Source organism: Centropristis striata, chromosome 6 (genome assembly GCF_030273125.1).
Source record: "Centropristis striata isolate RG_2023a ecotype Rhode Island chromosome 6, C.striata_1.0, whole genome shotgun sequence".
Lineage (NCBI taxonomy): Eukaryota > Metazoa > Chordata > Actinopteri > Perciformes > Serranidae > Centropristis > Centropristis striata.
The window spans coordinates 28816520-28842609 of record NC_081522.1 but is presented as its reverse complement, the minus strand read 5'-3'; the positions used below and the strand labels follow the sequence as shown (position 1 = coordinate 28842609).

Sequence of the window (26090 nt, the reverse complement as noted above, 5' to 3'; positions counted from 1 at the left end):
ACACTATGCCCACTAGTTTGCATGATGCACAGCTGTTTCACCTTGATGATAAAGACAAGGATGACACGAAGAAGCGAGAGCGTCATTTTATAATGGAAAATCTTTGCATAGTAAATTATGCCTTCGTGTACTGTATGTTTGCTAATTTGCAAGTTATTATGATGTTTGTAACTCTGCACTGATTACATATCTGTCCCTTAAATATTGAATGATTTCAAACATGTAACAAAAGAAATACAAAAAACTAAACAAATTTCTAATTGTAGCAATACAAATCCATAAATAAACACCATAAAAAATGTTGCAGAATCAGTAGGAAGAAGTATACATTTATGAAACCCTACCCATTCTCCATAACTCAAACACTTCTCTTCAAATCTCTCATACAATTCAAAAAACAATTAAATTAATCAAAATACTCACCCAGATACAACATAAGAATTACCTCTTACCTCTGGGACCTGAACTCAGAATTTATTTTTTTCTTGCTACATTAATTGAGCAGTAGGCCTGGGACGATAACAAATTTTGCTGGACGATATATTGTACCACAAATTACTGCCGATAAACGATATTATTGTCAACATGATAATATATCATAATAATGCACACCCTTTCAAATACAATACACTTTTATTTCTCAGTGTTTTTTACCATTGTAATTGTAATTTTAAGAACGTTTAAATATCCTAAATAAATAAAACAAACCTTTTTTTTTTTTTTTTTTTTTTTTTAAAGGGCAGCATTTATTTTGCGATGTAGCAAACTCCACTTTCTGTGAGCGCACAGCGTTTATATTTACTTTGTCGACCAGTGTTGACTGTCGGGACGAAGGCTCTGCATCTCCAGGTGCAGTTTTTTTCCCCAGCTGGGAAAACTGGGTCGGGTGGTTCTGCTTTAGATGGGCATGCAAGTTTGTTGTGGTGGCTTTTTTTGTTGCCACCACTTTTGAACAAATTCGGCATACAGGCTCGTCCGTGTGTTGATGGGCTCACCTTTTTCATTCGGTTTGAAACCGACATATTCCCACACCGGGGCTGTGGCATTTGGCTTTGCAATCATCTTTTTTCCTCGCGTTGCTCCGCACGAGGCTCACCTGCTGCACTCTGTGTGTAGCCAATGCTAGCAGAGACTGGATGACTGACAGGAGGGTTCACTCCGCTCATTCTGCTATGGAACAAAAGCGCCCAGGTGCTGAGATCGAGCACAGAGTGAGCCCTCTTGTCATCCAGCCTGCTTGGAGGCAACAGACGAGGAAAACAAACACGCATGCGCATGGCGATATATCGAGGCCGGCAAAATTATTGAGTTCATTTAATTTATCGTGCGATTAATTGATTTATTGATTATCGGCCCAGGCCTATTGAGCAGTCTTTAATAGATCCATGAACTTCACCTTCAGTGTGTTTGCAATATCGATTGGATTGTTTCTCTGCATGTGAATGCAAATACATTTTTTTTTTTAATTGATAAAGAAAAGCTGAATGGTTATGAATGATAGCCAATTGATTGGTAAATATTACTCGGACTGCAAATGGAATGTTGATATACTTTCTTTAGACTTATCATGTGTAAGTATGTTTCATATGAATGCCGTTTTCTATAACCCTTTAAGAGAGCAATTCAGCCAAAAATGACTCGAATGGTAAAATGCCAACTTTATTTTTGATAGAAGCGAAACTGTCAGGACTGAGTAATGAGACAGGGCTGAAAAATCATGATGTTGGATAGTGATTGTCAGCTATCAGTGGTGATTCTGTCCATTGGCCTAACCTATGTGCTGATTTTTTTTAAATAGAGTTTATGGTTCCAAAGTACTCCCCATAAAACCACACATTGTTTGTATAGGTATTAAACAAACCAGATAGTATGAATAAGAGATAACCTTTTTACTTTAGCTCAACATTTAAAAGGACAAAGGCAGGGAATAAACCATTGCTCGCCATTGACTTTGTATTGAAAGAAGGAGCCTCCTTGACAATTTCGTCAGCTAGCAAAAAACTGAAAAATGGTCAAAAGCTGCCGTGTGTGGATATTAGCTAACATTAACTAGCTAATATGTGGCTAACATTAGCTTGCTAACATTCAACTTGTTCTTTCTGGTAGACATACAGTCATGGGAAAAAATATTAGACCATTGTTTTCTTCAATTTCTTGTTCATTTTAATGCCTGGTACAACTAGAGGTACATTTGTTTGGACAAATATAATGATAACGGCACAAATGTCAAACAAATAGCTCATAAGAGTTTAATTTAAGAGCTGATATCTAGCCATTTTCCATGGTTTTCTTGAAAATAACCAAAATCATTATCAAGAAAACCATGAAAATGGCTAGATATCAGCTCTTAAATTAAACTCTTATGAGCTATTTTTGTTGTTATAATTATATTTGTCCAAACAAATGTACCTTTAGTTGTACCAGGCATCAAAATGAACAAGAAATTGAAGAAAGCAAGGGTTTAACATTTTTTTCCATGACTGTATAGCTAACATTAACTTGATAACATGTAGCTAACAGTAACATAACTTGTTTTTTCTGGTAGACATAGAGTGCTAAAATACTATTTTTTTAAATACTAATCGTTTTTTTTAAATAGTTTAAACTAGAAACAGACATTGTTAGCGTTTCAGCCCATGGTTGTCTAAAAGTTAACATTAAATATATGAGTTTCATGATAGCGCATTTTTCCCCTTTGTAACTGTTGATGTCTCAAGTCTTAGGCATCTTTATCCACTTTTGTCCCCTTAAAAGTTTGTATGAAGTCCAGAAAAAATATTTTCCATTACAAGCCATTCTGCTCACTTTTCTACTGGACCACATTCAATAAAACAGCAGGACAATCTTTAAAGATAAGAACCAGCACATATATAGACAGAAAATGAAGATTATGAAACAAGTCTGACATTCAGAAAGGGGTAACCATATTAATCCAACAAGCTGGAAAGTAAAATTTAAAAAGTATAAGACATTGGCAAGAGAAGGTAGGGGAAGAGTTGACACGGTAATAAGAAGTTGATGTGATAAAAGACAGTCAAGGAAAGGTTAAATAATGTTCATCCTGTGTCATAAGCAGAAATACATTATGTGAACCACATTGAACACATTGAGTCAACAATGATCTGCTCTCATTGGCTGCCATTTAAAAACCTTTGAAGGCTTCACTTTGGTCATTAGAAGTGACCCTGTTCAGCTCCACATACCGGACCAATCAGAGACCCACATTGGGAGGTTAACCTGATGATATTACACCCCCTCTTTCAGCAGTAAGCTTTAGAAAACTATTTAGAATAGTTGTTATATTTCTATTTAGCTGTTTTTTTGTTTTCTGAGCTAAGCTACCTTCACTGAATTTATCAATCAAACTTCTTACATCTGTTAAAGTATAGTCATGAAGGCTTTTGATGCCAAATATCTGCAGGAAGAATTGAGCAAAGTAAAGAACTGACACATAATTAGTTAAACTCAAAGCAACACAGAAGCATGATTATGTTATTTTATTGAAAATGTTGTGTTGTGTACATTTTGGTAAATTCACAGTCAACAGATAAATAAAGATATTGCATTGAGGCACCTACAGCAAATAGAATAGGAGCAGATCAGGAAACAAGGAAATATCTTACTGAAATGTAATAGAATTTATATAAAAAACCCATAAAGGACTGTAATATAAGTCTGTTTGGAATAAAAAACCCTTGCCAGACCACAATGAGATGTGAAACTGTGGCCTAACTTGAGGAGTCACCCTTTAAATGTCAGACAGCTGCTTAAAATTTCTCTTTCTCTTCATAAGCCACACTCCTCTTAAGCTGACATTAAGTTGTATCTTACGCAACAAAAGAATCCATCCTTTTCAGTTTTTGTTATATTAAAATGCAAATGTGAGAGAGACCCTAAACTCCTGTCAAACTCAGGCTGAAGTGTCAAAATGTAAAATAACCATTATCATTCTGCATGTTTGACATGATGTGCACAGGCAGAGTTTTGGAGTTACTCATTAAAAGGACTGGACGATATATATATCCATCTTTTGTATCTGTCTGTATTAATGCAGTGTTAAAAAGCCAGCAGCCAAACTGCATCACAGCAATATTTACCTCATTGTGACCTGTAAACCACATAGGAGCTGTTTTGATGAAAGTATGACGTATACAAAAAAAAGGCCTTTACAATGTGGTTAACGCACTGGTTCAACTGCTCATAAACAGAAATATCTAATCAGCCAATCACATGGCAGCAACTCAATGCATTTAGGCATGTAGACATGGTGAAGACGAGCTGCTGAAGTTCAAAGCGAGCATCAGAATGGGGAAGAAAGGTGATTTAAGTGACTTTGAACGTGGCATGGTTGTTGGTCAGAGTATTTCACAAACTGCTGATCTACTGGAAACAATCTCCAGGGTTAACAGAGAACGGTCCGAAAAAGAGAAAATGTCCAGTGAGCCTTGATGCCTCATTGATGCCAGAGGTCAGAGGAGAATGGCCAGTCTGGTTGGAGATGATAGAAAGGCAACAGTAACTCAAATACTCAACCACTCGTTACAACCAAGGTATGCAGAAGAATCTTGAAGCAGATGGACTACAGCAGCAGAAGACCATACCGCCACTTCATTAGGTACACCTTGCTAGCTAATAAAGTGGCCAGTGAGTGTACATAGACTATATGTTTATTGAATGATTGGAGAATAAACTATATAGTTGTATTTATCTTTATTGAGATGTGAAATGACATATATTGTGAAAGAATATTTTTTCTTTATCGCCCAGCTCTACTCCTCAGTATCTCTATGAATATATATAGTCATGGAGAAATTATTAGACCACCCTTGTTTTCTTCACTTTATTTTTCATTTTAATGTCTGGTACAACTAAACGTACAATTGTTTGGACAACTGTAATGATGACAACAAAAATAGCTCAGAAAAGTTTAATTTTAGAGCTGATATCTCACCATTTTCCATGGTTTTCTTGATAAGGATTTTGGTTAATATTAAGAAAACCATGGAAAAGGGCTAGATATGAGCTCTTAAATTAAACTCTATTTTAAAAAAATCTATTTTTGTTGTTATCGTTATATTTGTCCAAACAAATGTACTTTTAGTTGTTCCAGGCATTAAATTGACCAAGAAATTGAAGGAAAAATGGTGTCATAATTTTTTCCATGACGGTGTATCATTATTGAGCTATGAAATGATATATATAGCCTTTATTTAACCAGGTTAAAGCCTCATATAGATTAAAAATCTATTTTCAAGAGAGACCTGGCCAAGAAGGCAGCATAAAAAAGAGACAAGTTACAACATTAAACAATTATCACAGACATTAAATACAAATACAGTGAATGAGCATCGGTAGCCAACTTATATGGAGTATAAGTCACACTTGCCAAGGGAACCGATTTCTTTGTCCTTTGAAATCGATTTGAATTCGTCAATTGTGATCACCTCAGACAGTTTCAAGTCTGAATATCGTCTGACAAGTTCTTTTTTGTCCATCTGGTAGTGTGAGAGTTCCTTGTATTCAGCAAGTATTATAAAACCCATGTTGTTACATATCTCTGTGGAACACCTAAACATGAACCAAATTAGGATTACATAGTTTTATATACTAAAGCTTTGTGGGAAACAATTTACTTGTTCAGTTTTTATTTAAATAACTGAACAGTAGAGTGATATGTAGGCCTGTTCTCTGTGTTTGTGCTCGTCTGCCATGTGCCACAATACTGAATGTTGACATGCTACTACAGTACAATCTTAAGGCTTATTCCCCACCGTAACATCCACTGCACATGCAAGTTTTTTCACAATCTGATTTATAGTTTTGTAATATTTGGATCTAAGTCTGGAGCTGCTCACCTTTTCCAGCTATCACAAAGTCGCTCACTGTAAATGTTGTCGCTGGTCTTGTCTTCTTGTCTTCTCTCTTGCTGATTGTCAAAGTTGCTGTATGGTTGTTGTTTTAGCTGTTATGTGTATTTCTGTTTCTCACTGGTGGCTCACTTGTTTTTTTAAATTGTGGGTGTTGTTGCTGTTTTGTTTTTGTGGTTACTTGCCGCGGTTGCTGTACATTCTGATGTCGATCAGCACAGTTGCAAAGTATAAAGTCCTTGGTCCAAATTCCAAGAAATCTTCATTTATTTAAGCAGAGGCCTTGAATATTTAACTTATCAAGCTTTTGAATGCAAGAAAACTTTTGTATTCATAATTCAATGGCTTTTTCTGGATGTATTATAATCTTTTATCTTTTAATTTTTTTTAATTGGACTGGTTTATAGCTGTATAGCTTTATGGCATTGCACTACATATTGTTTGCTGGTGTTTGTAAATTGTATTTAGTAGGATTGAAGTGAATAATCATTTTAATCATCAGGGATACATAATTCATTTTTAATCTTATCAATGCATGTAAATGATCAAGTGGAAATTTAGTCTTCAAAAGTAATGAAAAATTCCAAGTGATGTCTTCATATTGTATTTTTTTATTTATATTGTTTTTTAATGTGTTTGTAACAACAGTCTAATACCCTTTTCCCTGCAACATTAGAACATACTGTACGTGCAGGTTTATTAAATGCTGGGAAACCTGCTCAAATCAGCTGTTTTTTCCCCTGGTGTGTCACATCCAACTTCATGAACGTCACAAAACAGGGTAACTGGACTTAAAAGTACACAGCAGCATGGAAGCCAGAAAAAATAATACAATGGATGGGGGAAAAAGGGGGAGAAAAAAGTGCACGTTTCCATCAGTGAAGATCGTAGTTGGAGTTTGTTGAATGTGTTGAATGCATTGCCTTCCTCATTTCTTCAGGATATTTTCGGGAAGAATTTAAAACCTTGTTAAACTCTGTTTACTAGCTTGTGGTCTTTCTTTTCACTGTTTTTGTTTGAGCAGTGCTACATTTCCTGGCACATAACAACACCAACTGATGATCAGTGGAGCAGCATAAGATAAGCTTAAACCTATATTAGTCCCACGATGGGGAAACCATTGCCTGTCAATATTGCCACTCAAAATTGACATGCTACTTAATAAATTGCAACAAAATAAAAAATTGAATGTGGGGTGTGTGGAGATGGATGTTATCTCCAGGTACTTCCTCCCACAATCCAAAGACATGCAGCTTAGGTTTAATTGGTGACTCTAAATTGCCCATAGGAGTGAATGAGAGTGTGAATCGTTGTCTGCCGTGTTGTAGTCTGGAGACCTGTCCCGGGTGTACCCCACCCCTCGCCCAATGTCATCTGGGATTGGCTCCAGCCCTCAGTGACCAATAAGCGCTTCAGGATAAAGGATGCATGGATAGAATGTGGGGCCTCCACATTCAAGTTTTACCCAGTGGTCCTTTAGTAGGTTGATCAGGCCATGGAAATGAAACAGCATAATATAGATTCTTCCAATTTAGAATAAAAAATCAAACAATTTGCATTTGAGAAGTTGCCTAAACAGTTGTAGAACTGTTGAGTAATCATATACCAATTAAACATATTTTAGTACTGAGCTAGTTTCTCATTGTGCTAATGCTACATTGTCATGTCATGTGACATGCAGCCTCATGCAGTCTTTCGTCCGGATAACAGATGTGGTCTTACTTTGTAGGAACTAGGGATTGGCGTTTGGAAGAAACCTGCCAACATGAGCATCTATAATGTTAACGATCAATTAATCGCTATGTTATTATTCATACTCCAGTATGAATAAAAACAATATATACATGGGAAAAATAAAAGTTATATATACAGTACTATGCAAAAGCCTGTTTTGATAATGAACGCTTTTATTTTTTAAAGGTAGAAAAGAGACTTCCTGTCGATTGTAAAACTAACTCAAATTAGATTAAACTGTAAAGATAACGTCAAGGAGTTCAATGTTCACAGTTATCTTGCATATTTAAGTGTGTTTTGTGTTTACATAATTTTTTGAATAAAATTAAACCTAGTAATTCATGCTAGCAGTGTTTGATACAGGAAGCTAGTTTCGCTCCAATTAATACTCTTGTATTTCTGTGTGTTTTATAATTATTATTGCAACTTTCAATTTGCAAACTGTAGCTTTATCCAACTTAATTCTCAGCTCATTGGCTTATTCATGTACGCCGTAGAACTGAATGCTCGGTCATGTTTCAGTTCAGTGAGTACTGATACGCAGTCAGAGATAAAATTAAAATAAAAAATACACAGATCGATTAAGAATTTGACATGATCGACCAAATTCTTAACGACCATTAATCGATCATCTATGGATTATTCCCATCCCTATTTATTTTCTTCTGAGTCAAGACTTTTAGTTTTGACTTGAAAATGTTTCTTGGTGTGTGTTTTCACATGAAGCAGCAGGGCCACACCAAAAAGCACTGTCAACAAACAGCTAACTCAACAGAAGTGCTCTCTGTCGTCTCCTGCATCACTTGATGACAGCGCACTGCAGGTCAACAGTGTGTTTTCGTCCTCCAAGTTTACAAGCAGCAATTTGGTTGTCCCTTAGCAAATGGAGAAGTAGAGCAGCTTATCGTTCAGGGAAGTGACTCAGTAATGGCCGGCAACGTCACACACAAGTCCCACAGCTTCACATGAGTTCTGCGGTGTGTGTCTCTAAACACACACACGCGCACACACACGCACATTGCGGAGTATATGACCTGTTTATGTTAGTGTGTGATCAATGTCTGTCCCACCGAGGGTCTTAGAACAAACAGATCTATCACATCTCCTCAGATCTGGGCCACTGCTCAATGTCCTTTTGTTTGGGAACTACTGTTGTGTGATTATTGGTAAATATGAAACAGGGGGAATACAGGATGTGAAATGATATTGTTTGCCCGATGACGGGAACAGGAAGAAATGTGCACTCAAATGCCCTCTTCTCCACTCGCTATCTGTCTGTTGTTGTCACTCTATGGGATGTAAGCAAACAGAGTGGCTGCAAGGACCTCGCAGGTTTCATGTGAACAAGTTGATTCAGTGTCCATGGTGTCTCTTGTCTTGGTTGGTATGATTACATACAGTCATGGAAAAAAATATTAGACCAGTTTCTTGTTCATTTTAATGTCTGGTACAACTAAAGGTACATTTGTTTGAACAAATATAATGACAACAACAAAAATAGCTGATAAGAGTTTAATTTAAGAGCTGATATCTAGCTATTTTCCTTTTTTTTTCTTGATAATGATTTTGTTTATTATCAATCTATTTTTTTTGTTATCATTATATTTGTCCAAACAAATTTGTTTGGACAAGTTGTACCAAGCGTTAAAATGAACAAGAAATTGAAGGAAACAATGGTCTAATCTAATATTTTTTTCCATGACTGTACTTCATGTTTTAAAGAATATGATTTCTCATTTTTATTATTATAATAAACAGCAAAGATGGAACAACATAAACTCAAGGAGAAAGTGAGGTTGACTTTAGGAAGTGGGAGTGGGAGAATAGATGTAAAAGAGGATGAGGAAACAAGGGAGGAAGGAAGAAAGAGGGAACAGAGGAGTAACTGAATAATCTGGAAGAATGAGAGAAAATGGAAGAAAATGAGAAGTCAGGTAAAAGCAGGTAAGTAAAGGAAATAAATAAGGACACATTTAGAGTTTGGGTTAAGAGAAGGAAAAGAGGGACCAGGGGGGGTTAAGAAAAGGAAAAAACATGAATGATAAGAAGGAATGAAGAGTAAAAACAGGAAAAAAGATGAGGAATTGGAAAAAGAGACTAAGGGAGAGCGAGAGAGAAGGAGGGAGAGAGAGTGCAGCAGTAAAAAGTTGAGTAAAGGAAGGTAAGAGGAGATGAAGATGTGGAGAGAGGGATGGAGAGAGGGAGCAGGGAAGGAAAGTGAAAGAGGAGTAAATTAAAAGGAAGAGACAAGAAGGAGATAAGGAAGGTGTACCGAAAATACAAATTCAGAAGGAAAGAGGGAGATGTAAAAGAAAGGAGGAGAAAGTAATAAAATATGAGAAAGAAAATAAAGCAAATATGGGAAGAGTACAGAGTAGAGGAAGAAAACAGGAGGAGACAAGGAACTTTCAAATTCTGAGTTAGCTTTGGTGTCCCCTTACATTAAACAAGAAATAATACACCTCATTCCACAGTACAGTTAGCTAATACCTCTACTGTCTATTGTTCCAGGTGTGTGTGTGTGTGTGTGTGTGTGTGTGTGTGTGTGTAGTACACTGACCTTTAAAATGACGGCTTGACCTTTTCAGTGCACTGACCCCGCAGCAGGAGCTAAACACCTGAGAGGTGTCTCCTTCAAACCTGCTGCTCACACTGAGTCAGTCCTCAGTCTTCTGTCACTCTACTTAACTTTTCTCTGTCTTCCACTTTCTGGCTGCCCACATGTTCTCTGCTTCCAGTCATCACAGGCACAATAAGTTAGTTTTCCCTGACCCGCAGTGCTCTGTGAACATAACGTATCAGGGAGCTTATAGAGTTGTTGATCAGTGACTCCAATGTCACATCACGCCTGAAAGTTAAAGACAGGCCTTTTTCTAAATTGTTTTCTCATTGAAAAATATAGAAAACATCAGTTGTGCAGTAAATTGGCATAAATGTTGCAAACATACAGTACTGTGCGAAAGTTTTAAATGCTAAAAAGTTTTAAACGCTTTAAATGCTGTGAAATAAGAATGCTTTCAAAAAAAGAAATGCTAATATGTGAGTTAACAGAAGACAAATCTAAATCAAATCAATATTTGGTGTCACAACTAGGCCTATCACAATAACACATTTTTTAGGACAATATATTTTCCCAGAAACTGTCACAATAAATGATAGTAACGTATCGATGTTGTTTTAGTTTTATAACGATATTCGAGCATAATAAGTACATCCTTTTCCACGGCAATTCATTTTTAAATCTCGAGAATATTAAACATTGGAATTGAAATGTGGAAAAGAAATATAAAAATATCCTAGATAAATAATGCATAACTAAATACATTTGTTCTGCCTGTCAAACATTTGCAGCATTACTTTAAACACAACACAAAAAAACACAATGAGTCAATATAGTGAGTCCAGAAAAAAACTATCGTGCCCATTTTAATATATCGGACGATAAGTCGATATAGTAATTATCGTGACAAGCCTAGTGACCACCCTTTCATAAAAACTTCCAAAACAGCTGGGTACAATTGTTTTGTTTTTTTTAGCAAATGTCCGTCACACAGGAGGAAATAGTGTAATTGTTGGGGGTATTTTCAGTGGTGGATTAATACACCTGCTATGGTGAATTAGTGGGTATTTGTGGCATCAGGTTGGTGTATGTGGGATTGATTCAAAATAAATACAGCATGTGCGTTCATGGTAATGAAGAAATCTGTCACCCAGTACAACAGTGTGACTCATTGTTTCTCAATCTTTTTTAGTAGAGCGCGACAGATGTATATCAGTTGGCTGATATTATCGGCTGATCTCTGTATGCTCTCCGACATGTACCATTATGAAAACCTTTTTTAAATAATATTTAAGATTAAACTGTAAAGATAACCTCATTACACTGAACAGTAATGAGGTTTGTTTATGTTTTTATTTTATTCCTAATTATTATCTATTTTCTCCATTATTATTTATACTATATTGTATAATGTATAATACTGTATAAAAATGTTTAATATTAATACAATATCCGGCTATAGTTTTTAGACAACAGTGGAGCTCTGTGGCACAGAAAATTATGATGTATCAGGCTTTGATACAATACATGTTAGGGGATACATTAATTGTTGGCTTTGGTCTTAACATGGGATTTGTTGACTATAAGAAAGATATATAGATAAGATATAATATTACCAGTCTTACCCTTTACCTCTTTACCACTGTGTTCAACAGTATTTAAATGACTGAGTCTGACTGATCAGTTTTGTATGCTAGAGTTATTTAATTTCCAGTAAAGGCTGCAAGAAATGGCCAAAGTCTTCTATCCCGATATAAGTAATTTATAAACTTTTAAGCATTTAATTTCATATCTCGATAACGATCATTATATAGCATGTTTACTTGTCATTTGAGAGTAAGAGTCAATGTGAAATTACCACATGTTAAAGCCTATTTTTGTACACTTCTGTGTGACTGATGGTTCACAAAATGTATTCAAACCGTAGCTCCATGAAAATAAAAATATTTTTTATAATTCCTTGACCACCTTTTGAATTCACTGTAAAAGCTACGAGGTGGGAAAACAATAGCAAACATTTTGCATTAGCGCTTTAGCAAATAAACACTTACAATAGTTAAGACAACAAAAATAGCAACTAATATGACAGAAGAAAATAAATTTTGACAAACCTTGTGCCCCTTTCAGCCAGCCACTATAGAAGCCTTTTTGATACTTTATATCAACTTTATCTGAGTTAGGAAGCACTCGTTCATTATTATTTAACATTTGTTTTTCATTTTTACCGTTCCACTTTATTTCCTGTCACTACCTTTCAAAATAAAAGCACCCGTTTCACACTGGACAACACCTTTCAACATAAAAGCATCACAACATTGTTAAACACCTAGAAAACATACAAACATGAAAGACAAGCTATATAATATAAATACACCATAAAGAACCTTGCCAAAGGTCATTTACAAAGAGGGAAAAAAATGTCCAGCTGTACATTGACTATGTTTACATACATGCAAACACATACAGATTTATCAATTTGATCTAACTAGACTGCAGCATAACTATTAGCAAAATTCTTGAGTGCAGGCACTGTAGACCTAGGAGTTAAACAATAATGCAGAATGAATGAAGACATTCCTCTACACTGCTGTTGGAAATCACTGCTCACAGTGTATTTTAATCATTTTAATCAACATTTGGCTTCAAAGTGGACTTTTACACATTATTTTCTTCCATCATTCTGCAGAGAGAACCCTGTCCTGAGCTGTATGCACTGTTGTATTCTCGGTAATGGAGCTTAAAGGTTGGAGAAGCTGGAAGGTTGCCTGTTGGAGTCCAGTTTGTTAATGGCATTGAACTGATTGCTCATGTAAAGTGTGATGTGAAAACAAAGCAGCAATCATTAAATGACACTCCTTCAAAATATTTCACATCAGAGTTTCTGAGTAATGTGTATGTGCTTGTTATCAGTTGAGATGACTTAATTGTGAATCACGATAACTTGTTATAATGATTTCATCACATTGAGAGACAATAAATTATGATATTGAATTATTGCAGGGTTACTTAAATTGCACAATTTTTTGTGTAAATTGTTTTTTTTTTGACTGCTAAATTTGAGGTAACATTTGTATTCCTCTAGAAAGTGACTTGAATTTTACTTTATTTTGTTGTTCGCTTGCTAAATGTAGATTACATTGCACCACAATTATTTTACTTGAATTTTACTTGAATTAGTTAAGACTGTTGGAGAAAAGTGCCCTGCAGTGCATACCGTGTTTTGAAAATATTAATTAGAAGTTTATTTAAAATGTATTTTGCGTGAATTGTCAATGGTGAATTAGCGATTATTGGGGGGAAAAATTAAATTAATCAATTAATTGCTAAAAGAATATATATATCATTAGGTGTAGCCCTACACTATAACGAAAATATATGGTTTGTAATGATGTGATGGTGAACAGAATTGTAGTAAACATGCAAAAATATTGATCTGGTCTTCCACAGTAGAAGAAATAGCTGCAGTAACATTCTTATATCATCCAAATTTTTACAGATTTTATGTTTTTCAGCTGAAGGATGAAACCCTAAAACAAATCTCACATCTATAAAAGCTGACATTTGGAGATAAAAGATTTTCACCTGACTGCCAGACGGAGTTGTTCATATTTCATGTGTCCTTAATAACATTCAGTGATATGATCAGCATTGGTGTACTGGACATTTTTGAAAAAAATATAGCACATAGGTCATGCTTTCTCTCTCTTCTCTTTCTTTGTTTTTCTCCTTGCTCCCTGTCTGCTTCTCCCTGGAAACAAACAAAAAGAAAAAAAAACATAACATACATCTCTATCCCCTTGTTTCTATGGTAACGCAGCAGTGAGGAGAGGAGACCAGAGGAGCTGTAGCCTCCTTCAACCCTCCTCCACGATGAAAAGCAGAAAAGAAAGAGACAGAATGAGAAAAAAGAGAGAAAGAGAGGACTGGGAGTGGTAAACAGAGACGAGTAGAAAGAAGGAAAGACGGTCGGAGAGAGAGAGAGCAAGAGAGTGACAGAGAGAGAGAGAGAGAGAAAGAGAGAGAGAGAGAGAGAGAGAGAGAGGGGAAGGTAGAGCGAGGCAGGCAATCACCGCATGCTCTTGTGCAGGATGTAGTATCTATGGTAACCTCGGCTGGTTATCAGAAAATTGAGGTCCCTTCTGTTTGTCTCCATTCTGTTCTGCCTCTGCCTCTGCCTATTCAAAAACACCATTTATCTCCTTCTTCAGCGCACAATTTCATATTCTGCTCTTCATTTTGCAGTTTGTCTTGTTAGCGTGGCACGTGCATCCAAAGCTCGAGCCCAAAGCGGATGTAAAACACGTATTTGACAGACAGACAGACAGACAGACAGACAGACAGACAGACAGACAGACAGACAGACAGACAGACAGACAGACAGACAGACAGACAGACAGACAGACAGACAGACAGACAGACAGACAGACAGACTGCAGCGACGTTTACTCTTCCAAGGAAATGAGACATCTCACCCAGAACCAATATTTGCCATGGACGTTGTCTGTAATGAAAATGCTGTATGCGTGCAGTTACACAACAGGGATTTTTTTTATGTGTGCGTGTGTGTGTGTGTGTGTGTGTGTGTATGTGTGTATGGAGGGGTGGTGGGGCGTGACACCGAGGAGCCAGCTCGCTCTATCAGCCGCGGAGGGAGGTGTAAATAAAGGAATAGAGTGATTGTTGGTCAGAGAGAGGCAGCATGAGAGCGAGATGGATGCAAATAAAGAGAACCACCTGTCTGCTCGACTCCGCCGCAGAGGGGACGCCAAGGAACAAGCAGGTGTTTGTTGCTGCAGCGATGGAACTACTCAGACGTGTTTGTGTTGAGCCGAGCCATGACAGGCTGTTTATGTGTGTGAAAGCAGCAGCAGAGGAAGGAGAGGAAGAAGAAGGAGAAGAAGCAGGGAGGCAGTGGAATGACAACAGAGCAGGCCTGGTTTACTGAAAGCCTCACTGGAGCCTGACACTCACTCCTTCATTCATTATCATTATCATTATAATGATAGTAATTATTTTCTGCAGTGATGGATATATTTACATTTGTATCATGAGCGACTTATTTACTAAAGAACTGTTGTACAGATTAAGTATAGATCATCATAACCAGTAGTAATATGAATATCATCATTAGTTATTTACTTTATTTTATTTATTAAAATAGCATTGCATAAACTTCGTCTTGCTTACTTATTCTTTTATCTTTCAAGTATTTCTTGATTTTAATTATATGTTTCTTGACTCATGCAATTCTTGATTATTCCTGTTCAATTATGTGAAACCCAGCAAAGAATTAATACTTTTTTTTCAGTCAATTCTCAGAAAAAAAGAAGAAAAAAAACAGAACAAATCTAAAAATTTAAAAATGTTTTTTGTATGCTTTGGAAATTATTTCTATCTTGAAATGGATTAAAAGTAAGAAAACCAAAAAGAAGAGTCGAGAATCCAAGAAAAAGTTTAATTTTGAAATTTAAATTTAACATAGATTTTAATTAATAAAAAAAATTATAATAATATATATTTACTATCTGTAACAGTACATTTGAATCACACATTTATATTAGTTTTGCTCTCAAACCTGTTCTGTTTCCACTGCATTGGATTAGATAGATAGATAGAGACACAAAAGTATCTCCTTATTACTGTTGTCAAGAGTTAATAACGGACGCATAAAATGCACACTGCTGGAATCAGCAGATATCAGTATCTTCAACATCCACTTTGGATAAACATTCATTAATTTGGAACAAATCCAGTCTTCAACAGTTACAGTCTTTTTAGTAATGAATTGCCTCTTTCTGCTTCCACACATATGAAATAGGTCGTCACACAAACAATACAAGTATGATTTTATCATGATACTTGAGTCACAATACGATATTATTGCAATTTTAAGCATTTTGAGTATTGCGATTTAACTGTTTAACTGCATTTTGTGTCCACAAAATTAAATTAAATCAAGAATTGTTTTGTCAAATAAGAGAAAATTCATCTATTAATCAATCAGTCTTTTTATTTCTCCCCAATGAGAGTCAAACCCACAGACTGACCAACAAAGTATTCAGTCAAACTGAACTGAACTAATATCAAACATGTATGGACAACAACGACTGCAGCATTTTATCAGACTTTCCTCAACTTTAAGCTTCACTGCTCTGAATTTTTAACTTTGCAGTGTTATTTCGACACTTCCTGACACAATATCCTGGCCCACATGGTGCCTATAGATTCCTTAGATCTTCTAGTTTCATATGATACCAGTATATCTCCAGTATATTCCTAAAAGTGAGCCCGCTACGGCCCCCGGTAAAAAAACAAAAACTGTGAAAATACTGATGGCCCGTTGGAACGATAAATATCGATACTCCATGGCCATGAATCAATATAATATTGCCACACAAAATATCGCAATACTATGCTTTTTCTATGAAATTTCCAGTAGATATTCAGTCAAGGCAGAAGTACAAAGTAGTAAAAGTTCATAGTAATACAGGCAGGGCCAAGAACTCTCTTCTGTGCATCTTTGTTGTGTTGACACAAAGAATTGTACAAACGGGGATAAGAGTGCACGCTTTCAGACAATCTTCCAGGCCTTCATGGTGTTGTTGTTGACATGAAAAATATCAGAAGTAGTTGGTTGAAGACAGAAATTCCTCTCCTACCTGCTCTCACTTCTACACACCTGCCCTATCACTCCATCAAGTGGATGTGATTACTCAGATTGTCTATTTAGAAGCTTTCTTAACATTCTCTGACTGCGTATTCCTCAGTTTTCTAAATAAAAATTGCCCCAGAAAAAAGCAAAAGGAAAAGGAAAAAAAATGCCTGTAAATGCCAAAAAAGCATTGCTGACTAGCTAGGGTGCAGCAAAAATCCACTGCAGATGACGTCCGCAGGGCCTATTTGTGTGGATATACAGTTGGTCTCCCATCAACTATAATTGCTACAAAGTCATTCGGTGACGCTAATGTCTGGGAAATCAACTGGTGATTCATTTAGGGCCATTTCTGCATTACTGACAGACATGTCTTATTATAGAAACACTGTGTGTTAAACATGTCTCTTCAAACTTCTCTAGAAGATACATAGCCTGGGTTTCCATGTGGCTTTCATTCGGCCTTGTTATTTTTTATCTGTTTAGATTTTTTTTCTGACAATCCCCCCTCCCCCCCTTTCTCTCTAAAGACTCTTCTGTTCCTGAGTCCGGAAACTTGTGGTAATTTGTCAGCGTTTCTGTAATCATTTTGAGACTAGCAAACAGGTCGTGGCCTGTTACTCAGTTGCATCTGCTTCCAGCTCCCACAATGATGAGACTGGGATCAGAGCTCTGCCATCACACCATACTGGGCTCTGTGTGTGTGTGTGTGTGTGTGTGTGTGTGTGTGTGTTGACACAAAGCTACATGAACAATGTCTCTCTACGTGATGTTTTTGTATTTGTGTGATTAATGGCTTTTGCTAAATTGATTTTCCACTTTGTTTCAATGACTATTCACTTGGAACTACATGAGATGTCACCACAGCTGATAAAGATTACTCTGTGTACTCTATAACAGCGTTTGCCATTCGGCTGTATTTGGAGGTTTTGTTTGGGCCGTGTGTTTACCCAGGGCAGGTTAGCCCAGCATATGTTTATTTTTGTCTTTCCAGCTGACTGCCAGTAAAAATAAATGCCCTTTTCTCTCCTGGCTCTGTTTAAATATACATTATCTACTGTAAATGTTAGACAGTGGCAGACTAATATCCTCTTGTTTTCTCTCTCCTCTCCAGCCCACCGGTTACATGGAGACGTCATTGTCCTACAGCTCTATAGAGGACCTGCAGCTCCTTTCGTGGGACAATGCTCCCAAGTACTGCGTCCAGCTGAGCTTCCCTGGTGGCACCGTCCTGCTGCAGGTATGCATGTGTCTGCTATCATCTTCAATATAAACTGGTTGGACAGACAGACAGTTTACTGGATCATTTTACTGCTCATTTAAATCCTGGGACACATCCGGCTGGCTGTTAATACAGGTTAGAATAACAAAGGCTTGAAATGCATCAGTGACAATAAAACCATAAGCTAAGTTGATTTTTTTGTCAGCTGGGTCAGTGACTGTAACTGATGTTTACAGACAGTAATAACTTATTTTTTGTTTTTGGTAGAAATTGTAAACAGAAAGTCACTGATAAGTTACTCAGTCAAAGGATATGTGTGATGCAGTTTGATTTCTCAGCAGGGATGAGTAGGGAATATAAATACTTTCTGGTATCAGCTGAATTTTGCGTATAGCACTGTATAACTGTCTTGCTAACTTATTATTTTATCCTTAATATTTCCTGATTTTAATGATATGTTTCTTTATGACCATTTCTGTTCAATTATGTTAAACTAAGGTTTATCTCAGCAAAGAATGTTCGTTTTCTTTCAGTCAAATCCCGGAAAAAAACATAACAAAACTAAAAAAATAAATAAAATAAAAAATGTACAAAAGTTTTTTGTATGCTTTGAAAATGATTTCCATCTTGAAAAAGATGGAAATCTTAAAAGAAAAAAAAAAATCCAAAAAGCCAAATTGAAAATCCAAGAAAATGTTTGTGTTTAAATTGAAGTTAAAAATAGATTTTAATTTATCAAAAAAAATAATGTTGGATAAATTAATCAGAGATGCTTGCTTACTTTTTTATCTTTCAAATATTCCCTGATTTTAATTATATGTTTCTTTGACCATTTTTGTTCAATAATGTTAAACTGAGGTTGTGGAGAAAATGGGTTTACCCATACCCAGCCAAGAATTAACACATTTCCAATTTTTTTAAATCGATTCCCAGAAGAAGAAAAAAACAGGACAAAAGTGTTAAAAAAGTATTTTTAAAAAAAGGGTTTTGCATGCTTTGAAAATTATTTCCATCTTGAAATGGATTACAAGTAAGAAAACCAAATGTCAAGAATCCAAGAAAACGTTGGTAAAGCACGTTTTAAATTGAAATTTAACATGAATTAATACAAAAGATAATAATGTTTGATACATTTATCAGAGATAATAACCAGGTTCAAAAATGGTGACAGACGTAGATGCATTAAAAAGCTGAAATAATGTTTCATCGTGATTTCTCAGCAGGGTGAGTAGGGAACACAAATACTTTATGGTATCAGCTGAATTAAGTTTTTTTGAATTCAGTTTAAAAAAATGTTGTTGTTTTTTGTATGCTTTGAAAATTATTTCTATCTTGAAATGGATTAAAAGTAAGAAAACCAAACATAAATACTTTCTGGTATCAGCTGAAATATGCTCATAGCACTGCATAAGCATAGTCTTGCTAACTTATTATTTTCTCTTTCAAAAGATCTTTTACAATCTATTTCTAAAAGAAGAAAAAAAAAACAGAACAAAGGTCGAAAAAAAAAAGTTTTAAAAAATCGTTTTTTTATGCTTTGAAAATTATTTCCAACTTGAAATGAATTAAAAGTAAGAAAACCAAAAGTCGAGGGTCCAAGAAAAAAACGGTAAACCACATTTTAAATTTAAATTTAACATAGATTTTAATGAATAATAAAAAAAAAATGTTGGATAAATGAATCAGAGATAATAACCAGGTTCACGAGTGGTGACAGACGAGCTGTAGCTGTACTTGATGTAGGAGTGAAGTGCATTAAACAGCTGAAATAATATTTCGTCGTGACCTGTGAGAGGAGACAATAACTTTTGTTTCCCCTAATAGACTCTTTGATTTGTCATGCTCACGTTGTACAGCAGCATCTCTAATCACGATCCTCAAAGCAGCTTCATTAGTGATTTAATATCTGTAAGATAATTACTGCATAACTTGAAAAAAGAACAGTGAATGTGACAGCCTTCCAGTATCCTTGAAGTGGAAACTCTGAATAACCAGAATCATTTGATTCAGTGCTGATGACAAAAACATAACCTCAAGGTTGCTAATTAATGAAATATTCATGTTTTTGCAAAGGACACAAACACATGATCCCTTCCTGAAAAAGCCTGTAAAATATGGCAACGATTCAGAGGCATCACCTCATCAAACTCTTAAACTCTGGCAACATCTTTCTATCTACTGTCACGTATCACAAAATCGTGTAAATACAGTTGTATAAACAGAGTAAGTGTGAGGGGAAAAGCAGAACTCTGTAGGATAACTGAGCAGATAATTGCTTGGTCAGTGGCCTGTGATAAATGATGAGACTCAGATTTTAAAGCAATGGGAACTTTGGTCCTGATTACTCCCTTATCGGTTGTAGACTGTGGTTAATTTAGTAGATATTCATTTTCCCCATGATATATAATTAAAAACAGGTAGCTTGGACTAGGGATGGGAATAATTGATTGATGATCGATTAATGGTCATGAAGAATTTGGTCGATCACGTGGAATTTTTAATCGATCTGTGTATTTTTTTATTTAAATTTTATCTCTGACTGCGTATCAGTACTCACTGAACTGAAACACGGCCGAGCGTTCAGTTCTGCGGCTGTATGCCAATAAGCCAATGAGCTGAGAATTAAATTGGAAAAAGCTACAGTTTGCAAACTGAAAGTTGCAATAACAATTATAAAACAGAGAAATACAAGAGTATTAATTTGAGCAAAACTAACTTACTGTATCAAACCGCGCTAGCATGAATTACTAGGTTTAATTTTATCCAATTCATGCATTCAACCTGAGGGTGCTAGACTTAGACCACAGGAATCAAGTAAGTACATGACTTTAAGAGCCAACTGTAATCGCTACAGGAGTGCTTTACGTAAAGAAGAAAAGAAGAGAATAAGAGAAAAGAAGAAGAGAATTTTTTTCTTTTTTATAGATACTGGAGTATGTATGTGTATATGTTCAATTATGTTAAACTAAGGTTTAACCCAGCAAAGAATTACTCAATATACATTTTTTTTCCAATCAATTCCCAGGGAAAAACGCAGAACAAATAAAAAAATTTTTTTTTGGGGGGGGGGGGGGGTATGTATAAAAACACAGCGATTAATCGATTAATTGATCGTTAATGTTATAGATCCTCGAGTTGGCAGGTTTCTTCCAAACGCTCATCCCTAGCTTGGACTATTTAGTCCGGCTGTGATGTTCTAGACCCGGGGCTGAACCAGAACCTGTACAGGACTCCTTACAGCATATATCCCCTGAACTATTAGAGACTGCTTTCACTCAGTTCCTGGGAAATATTCATCTCCACATTAACCAGAGCCATTCAGCGAGCACTCTTGTTACTGTTACCCATTAGCCCAATTACCTATGATTCACAATTCAACCCATTATGGGTGTTGGGGGTCAACAGTGTATAACCACCTCATCAGTGGTGTTTGCTTATGCCTGCTGCCAGCTGTTTGGACCGTTGCCAGACAGACAGATTCAGTTTGGGCTTTGGAGGAAAAGCTCAGCTGGTTTCTATCCACAAGCCAAGATCAGTCAGGGTTCCTGCACCAGTGGCGGTAGACTGGAAAACCTGCTGTAGTTTTGCACAGAAGTATTTAAATGTCATGGAAAACATAAGCATGCGTAGTAGAGGTTTAGAGATCATGATAGTAAGTCTGCTGCATGGTGTATGGCCTGCTGGCAATAGAATTAAAATAAAAACACTAGTAAATATGATTCGCTGAGGGAAATATGAATCAGAATTGCTGCATCACTTGTAAAAATTGTGGAGTTTGCATTTTCTCCCTGTGTCAGCGTGGGATCTCTCTGGGTCCTCCAGCTTCCTGTCACAGTCCAAACACATGCAGCTTTGGTTTAATTGGTGGCTCTAAATTACCCGTAGGAGTGAATGAGAGCGTGAATAATTGTCTGTCTTTATTAGCCCTTTTCAACCAAAGCAGTTGGAAGGCTGGTTCTGAGGTTTTTTTTACAGTCATCGAAAAATTATTAGAACACTCTTTTCCTTCCATTTCTGTTTCATTTTAATGCCTGGTACAACTTAAGGTACATTTGTTTGGTTAGATGTAATGAAAACAACAAAGATAGCTAATTAAGAGTTTAAGAGTTTAATTTTAGAGCTGGTATCTAGCCATTTTCCATGGATTTCTTGATAATGATTTTGGTTATTATCATAGCCATAGCAATCAAGATGAGTAGCACAAATGTGTTGTAGCAGTCGTGTTTGGATGCCAATGTAGGCTCGCAAAGCCTACATTGGCATTGGCACTATGATGTAGTCTGCTGTTGTTGTTATTGTGCTTGAAATTGGCGCTAGTGTTTCTTGGAAAGTGGAGACGGATACAGATGTATACACTGATGTAATGACATTGCTCTGTGGTCCGTAGAAACGCCTTCTATTATACCTATCTATTATTGATATAAATATATATATATATATATATATATATATATATAATTATTATTATTATTATTGTGATTTTAAGCATTTTGCGATATGGTGAGTATTGATACAATAAATTGTGATTTTTAGATAGAGGTAGCATGACGTCAGAAGTCACATGACCGCCTTTGAGAATCACCATGAAATATCATGAAACATGAAAAATTGCCTAACTATGCAGTGTTATTTCGACAACTTCCCAACATGATATCCCGCCAGACGCATATAGTGCCTATAGATTCCTTAGATCTTCTAATTTCATATCATACCAGTATCTCCAGCATATTCCTAAAAGTGAGCCCGCTACAACCTCCGCAACGGTGATAACAGTGGGCCATCGGAGCAAATCGATATGATATTGCCACGCAAAATACCACTATACTGTCCTGTATCGATTTTTTCCCCCACCTCTGGTATATGTGTCTGCCCTGTGATAGTCTGATGCCCTGTCCAGGGTGTATCCTGCCTCTTGCCCAATGTGAGCTGGGATCGGCTAAACTCTAGATGAATCGACTCTAGAGTCAGCTTTAGAACAATTTTTTAAAGTTGTACAATTTACGTCAGTTTGTCTCCGTAGGTCTGCACAAAAATGCAAGTCTTTCTCTCCGATGGGTGAACAGAGGCCTGTTAGAGCTGTAGTTTCATTTGAAGCAGAATTACAAGACTCAGTTCCAGTCAGTGGTGGTTCTAGACCAGTTTTGCTGTGGGGGCCAGTGTTAAATCAGAGGGGCAAATTTAAAAAAGATGATATTTAAGCATTCAAAAACCTTTATTTTAGCTGATTTAAACATCTCATTTAAGTATATTTGGAAGATACAAATACATTGATTGAAACAATGAGACTCACCAACAATAAGTTATTTTTGACATTTGTCATTTTTGTGACCAATTACTTTTTATTTTATTTTGAAAGTACAATACAGTGAGAATGATCTTTTTTATTTTTTATTTACACAAGCTTTTATTGCACAATTAAACTATTATACAATGTTCACATTCTGGGTTCCTAATGTGTACAATGAGATATTGTTTGAACAAAAAATAGTTAAGAATTGTTCCGTCGTTCATCGTTATAAATTTATCTTTTTATTATTAATTTGACACAGGGGCAACAGCAGGGGCCAAGGGCTTCTTCACAGGGGCAGTGGCCCCTGGAGGCCCCTGTGTAGAACCGCCACTGGTTCCAGTATATATTGACCAGTGACGTGCGGTGAGGTTCATGGCTGGTGAGGCACTGAACTGCCTGCCTCACCTCGAGCCTCTTCACTGCTGTTGTAATATTGCTGAGCACACGAAACTGATATACTCCCTACACACTGTAAGAAAATCACTTAATAAAAAAAGTACTTTTTTATAATAGGTGACTATAAGACCATCTTTACACTGTGTGTAATGAATGTACAGAGGAAAAAAATGTAGGTATTTTTGAAGGAACAATTAATTTGTTAATGATATGTAGCTATTAAATTGTTGTTTTTCCTTGTCCTTATATTGCAATCATTGATAACAGATACATATATTATATACATCAGCTAAAATCAGCATCTCTTGCCTGTATTTGAACTGGAAATTTTAATAAAAAACATGAAAAATTGTTTAAGTTAAATGGAAAATTAGTTTATAGTTCAAACCATTTGATAAATATAACCATCTATTTTATTTGTTTATTATATATTTTATTTTTCACCATGATGCCTCCTCTGCCTCTCCTCTCCGCACGTCACTGATATTGACACGGTTTTAATCTCTTGTAAGAATATTATCCCAAAACATTTAAACTTTTGACAGTTGAAACTACGTAGAAATCATCTATCTCAATAAAAACAGTGGGCTACTGTACTGAACACACTGTTCCTTCTAATCAGTCTATAACACGTATCATTTCTTCCTCTAACCACAAACCACCGCGCCTAGACTGGTCTGACCCTGAAGTCATTACACTTTGTTTTGCTGACGATCAATTATTTTACTGTTAACAAACATTGGGTAAGGTAGTAAAAAGTGCAAACACGCTGGAAACAGATGGGAAGAATGGCAGTGTCATTTCTGGTAATGGTTATTTGCTTTGATGGCAAAGTTCGTTTTTAAAGTCCCTCTGTCATTTTAATTTCAGACAATGTACTTTATCTCTGGTGTTGGAGAAGTTCATTTTTAAAAGACGTCAATCAATTATTTCAACCATTTTATGTATTTTCTTGCCTCTATTCCTCTGTGTAAATCTAGTTCTCCCAATTCAGATGATATTGGCTTATAATTTTTTTTTCTTGCATACACCAGCCTCAAGTAAAATGAACACTGTCAAAGGGTTTACATATTTAAAAATCAATTAGTGTTTGATATCAATAATTAGGTCAGATGTATTATCATGAGAAGTATTTGACACTGCACAAAATTATAATGCAACAAAGTCTGTGTTGCTGCTAATCATTGACAAGTTCCAGGCTGCAATAATTCAACTTTTTTTTTTTTTACTTTGCATGTAGTATATTGAAAATAATTCATATTTTTTTCATATAGTTTTTTTCCATCTAAAAACATGGTGGTAGTATGACAAAAACATGGCATTTAAAGGGTTAAAATATTTAAAAATCAATTAGTGTTTGATTTCAATTATTAGGTCAGATGTAGGTGAAAAAAAAACAGTTCAATGACAGTAGAATATAATAATGTATAATATTTTTTATTGCTTGCTTTTAAAGACATTTTATGCACTAAGCATAAAAGTGTGCATAAAATTGGTCGGTTTTCTTGATAATGATTTTGGTTATTATCAAGAAAACCATGGAAAATGTCTAGATATCAGGTCTTTAATTAAACTCTTATGATATATTTTTGTTGTTGTCATTATATTTGTCCACACAAATGTACCTTTAGTTGAACCAGGCATTAAAATGAACAAGAAAATGAAGAAAACAAGGGTGGTCTTTTTCCATGACTGCATGTTGCTTACGGTTATATTCTCTTCTCTTTATTAGTCTGTTTAAAGAATAAGAGGACAGTTACATGAGATTAATACAGCGAGGCAGCTCATTCAGTTTTTTTCCATGATCCTACATCAACACAAAATGTTCTGCCAAAGTTTCACAGTCATGATAATTTCACATAAGTGATTCTCCATATTTTTTCTTTGTTGTCTGGGCTCTTCTCACCTGTATGAAGTTAACTTGGCTTGGCTGCAAAAACTGGTCCCATCCTGCTGCACACTAATCAGTTTGGCAACATTTTAATTCAAATCTGGTGACAGCTGTGTGGCTGTTGGCCACTGTCAATGACATTATATCAAACCACACCCACACAGGCCAGATAACCAAACTGTTAAACCCTTAATAAATAACAAGCAAGGATGTTTTTTTCATTTCCTTAAATTCAGCTTTTTCTTTTACTAGGTTATGTCTAAATCAAGGTTATAATAGTTTTGGATTTTTTATTGGCATTAGTTTTGAGAGTGAGTTTGCTACTTTTAGTCAAGTTTTTATTTTTTGAAAATGCTTAGTTTAGTTTTTATTTTAAGTTCTAGTGTTAGTTTTAGTTTTTTGTAATGGGCTATGTGTTGGGTGTGAGATTCAAAGAGGTCAGAATAAATTTTGCCTTTATTTCCTTTGGCTTATCCAT

At 35.8% G+C, this 26090-nt stretch overlaps 1 protein-coding gene across 1 annotated transcript in view; it reads left to right on the top strand.

Annotated features, from left to right (window-relative positions):
- The window catches only part of cmip (c-Maf inducing protein), a 64686-nt gene that overhangs the window by 10579 nt on the left and 28017 nt on the right, over positions 1 to 26090 (top strand). The window contains exon 2 of the mRNA XM_059335677.1: positions 17928 to 18053. Coding sequence (XP_059191660.1) covers positions 17928 to 18053 — 126 coding nt within the window. The remainder of the gene's footprint in view (positions 1 to 17927; positions 18054 to 26090) is intronic.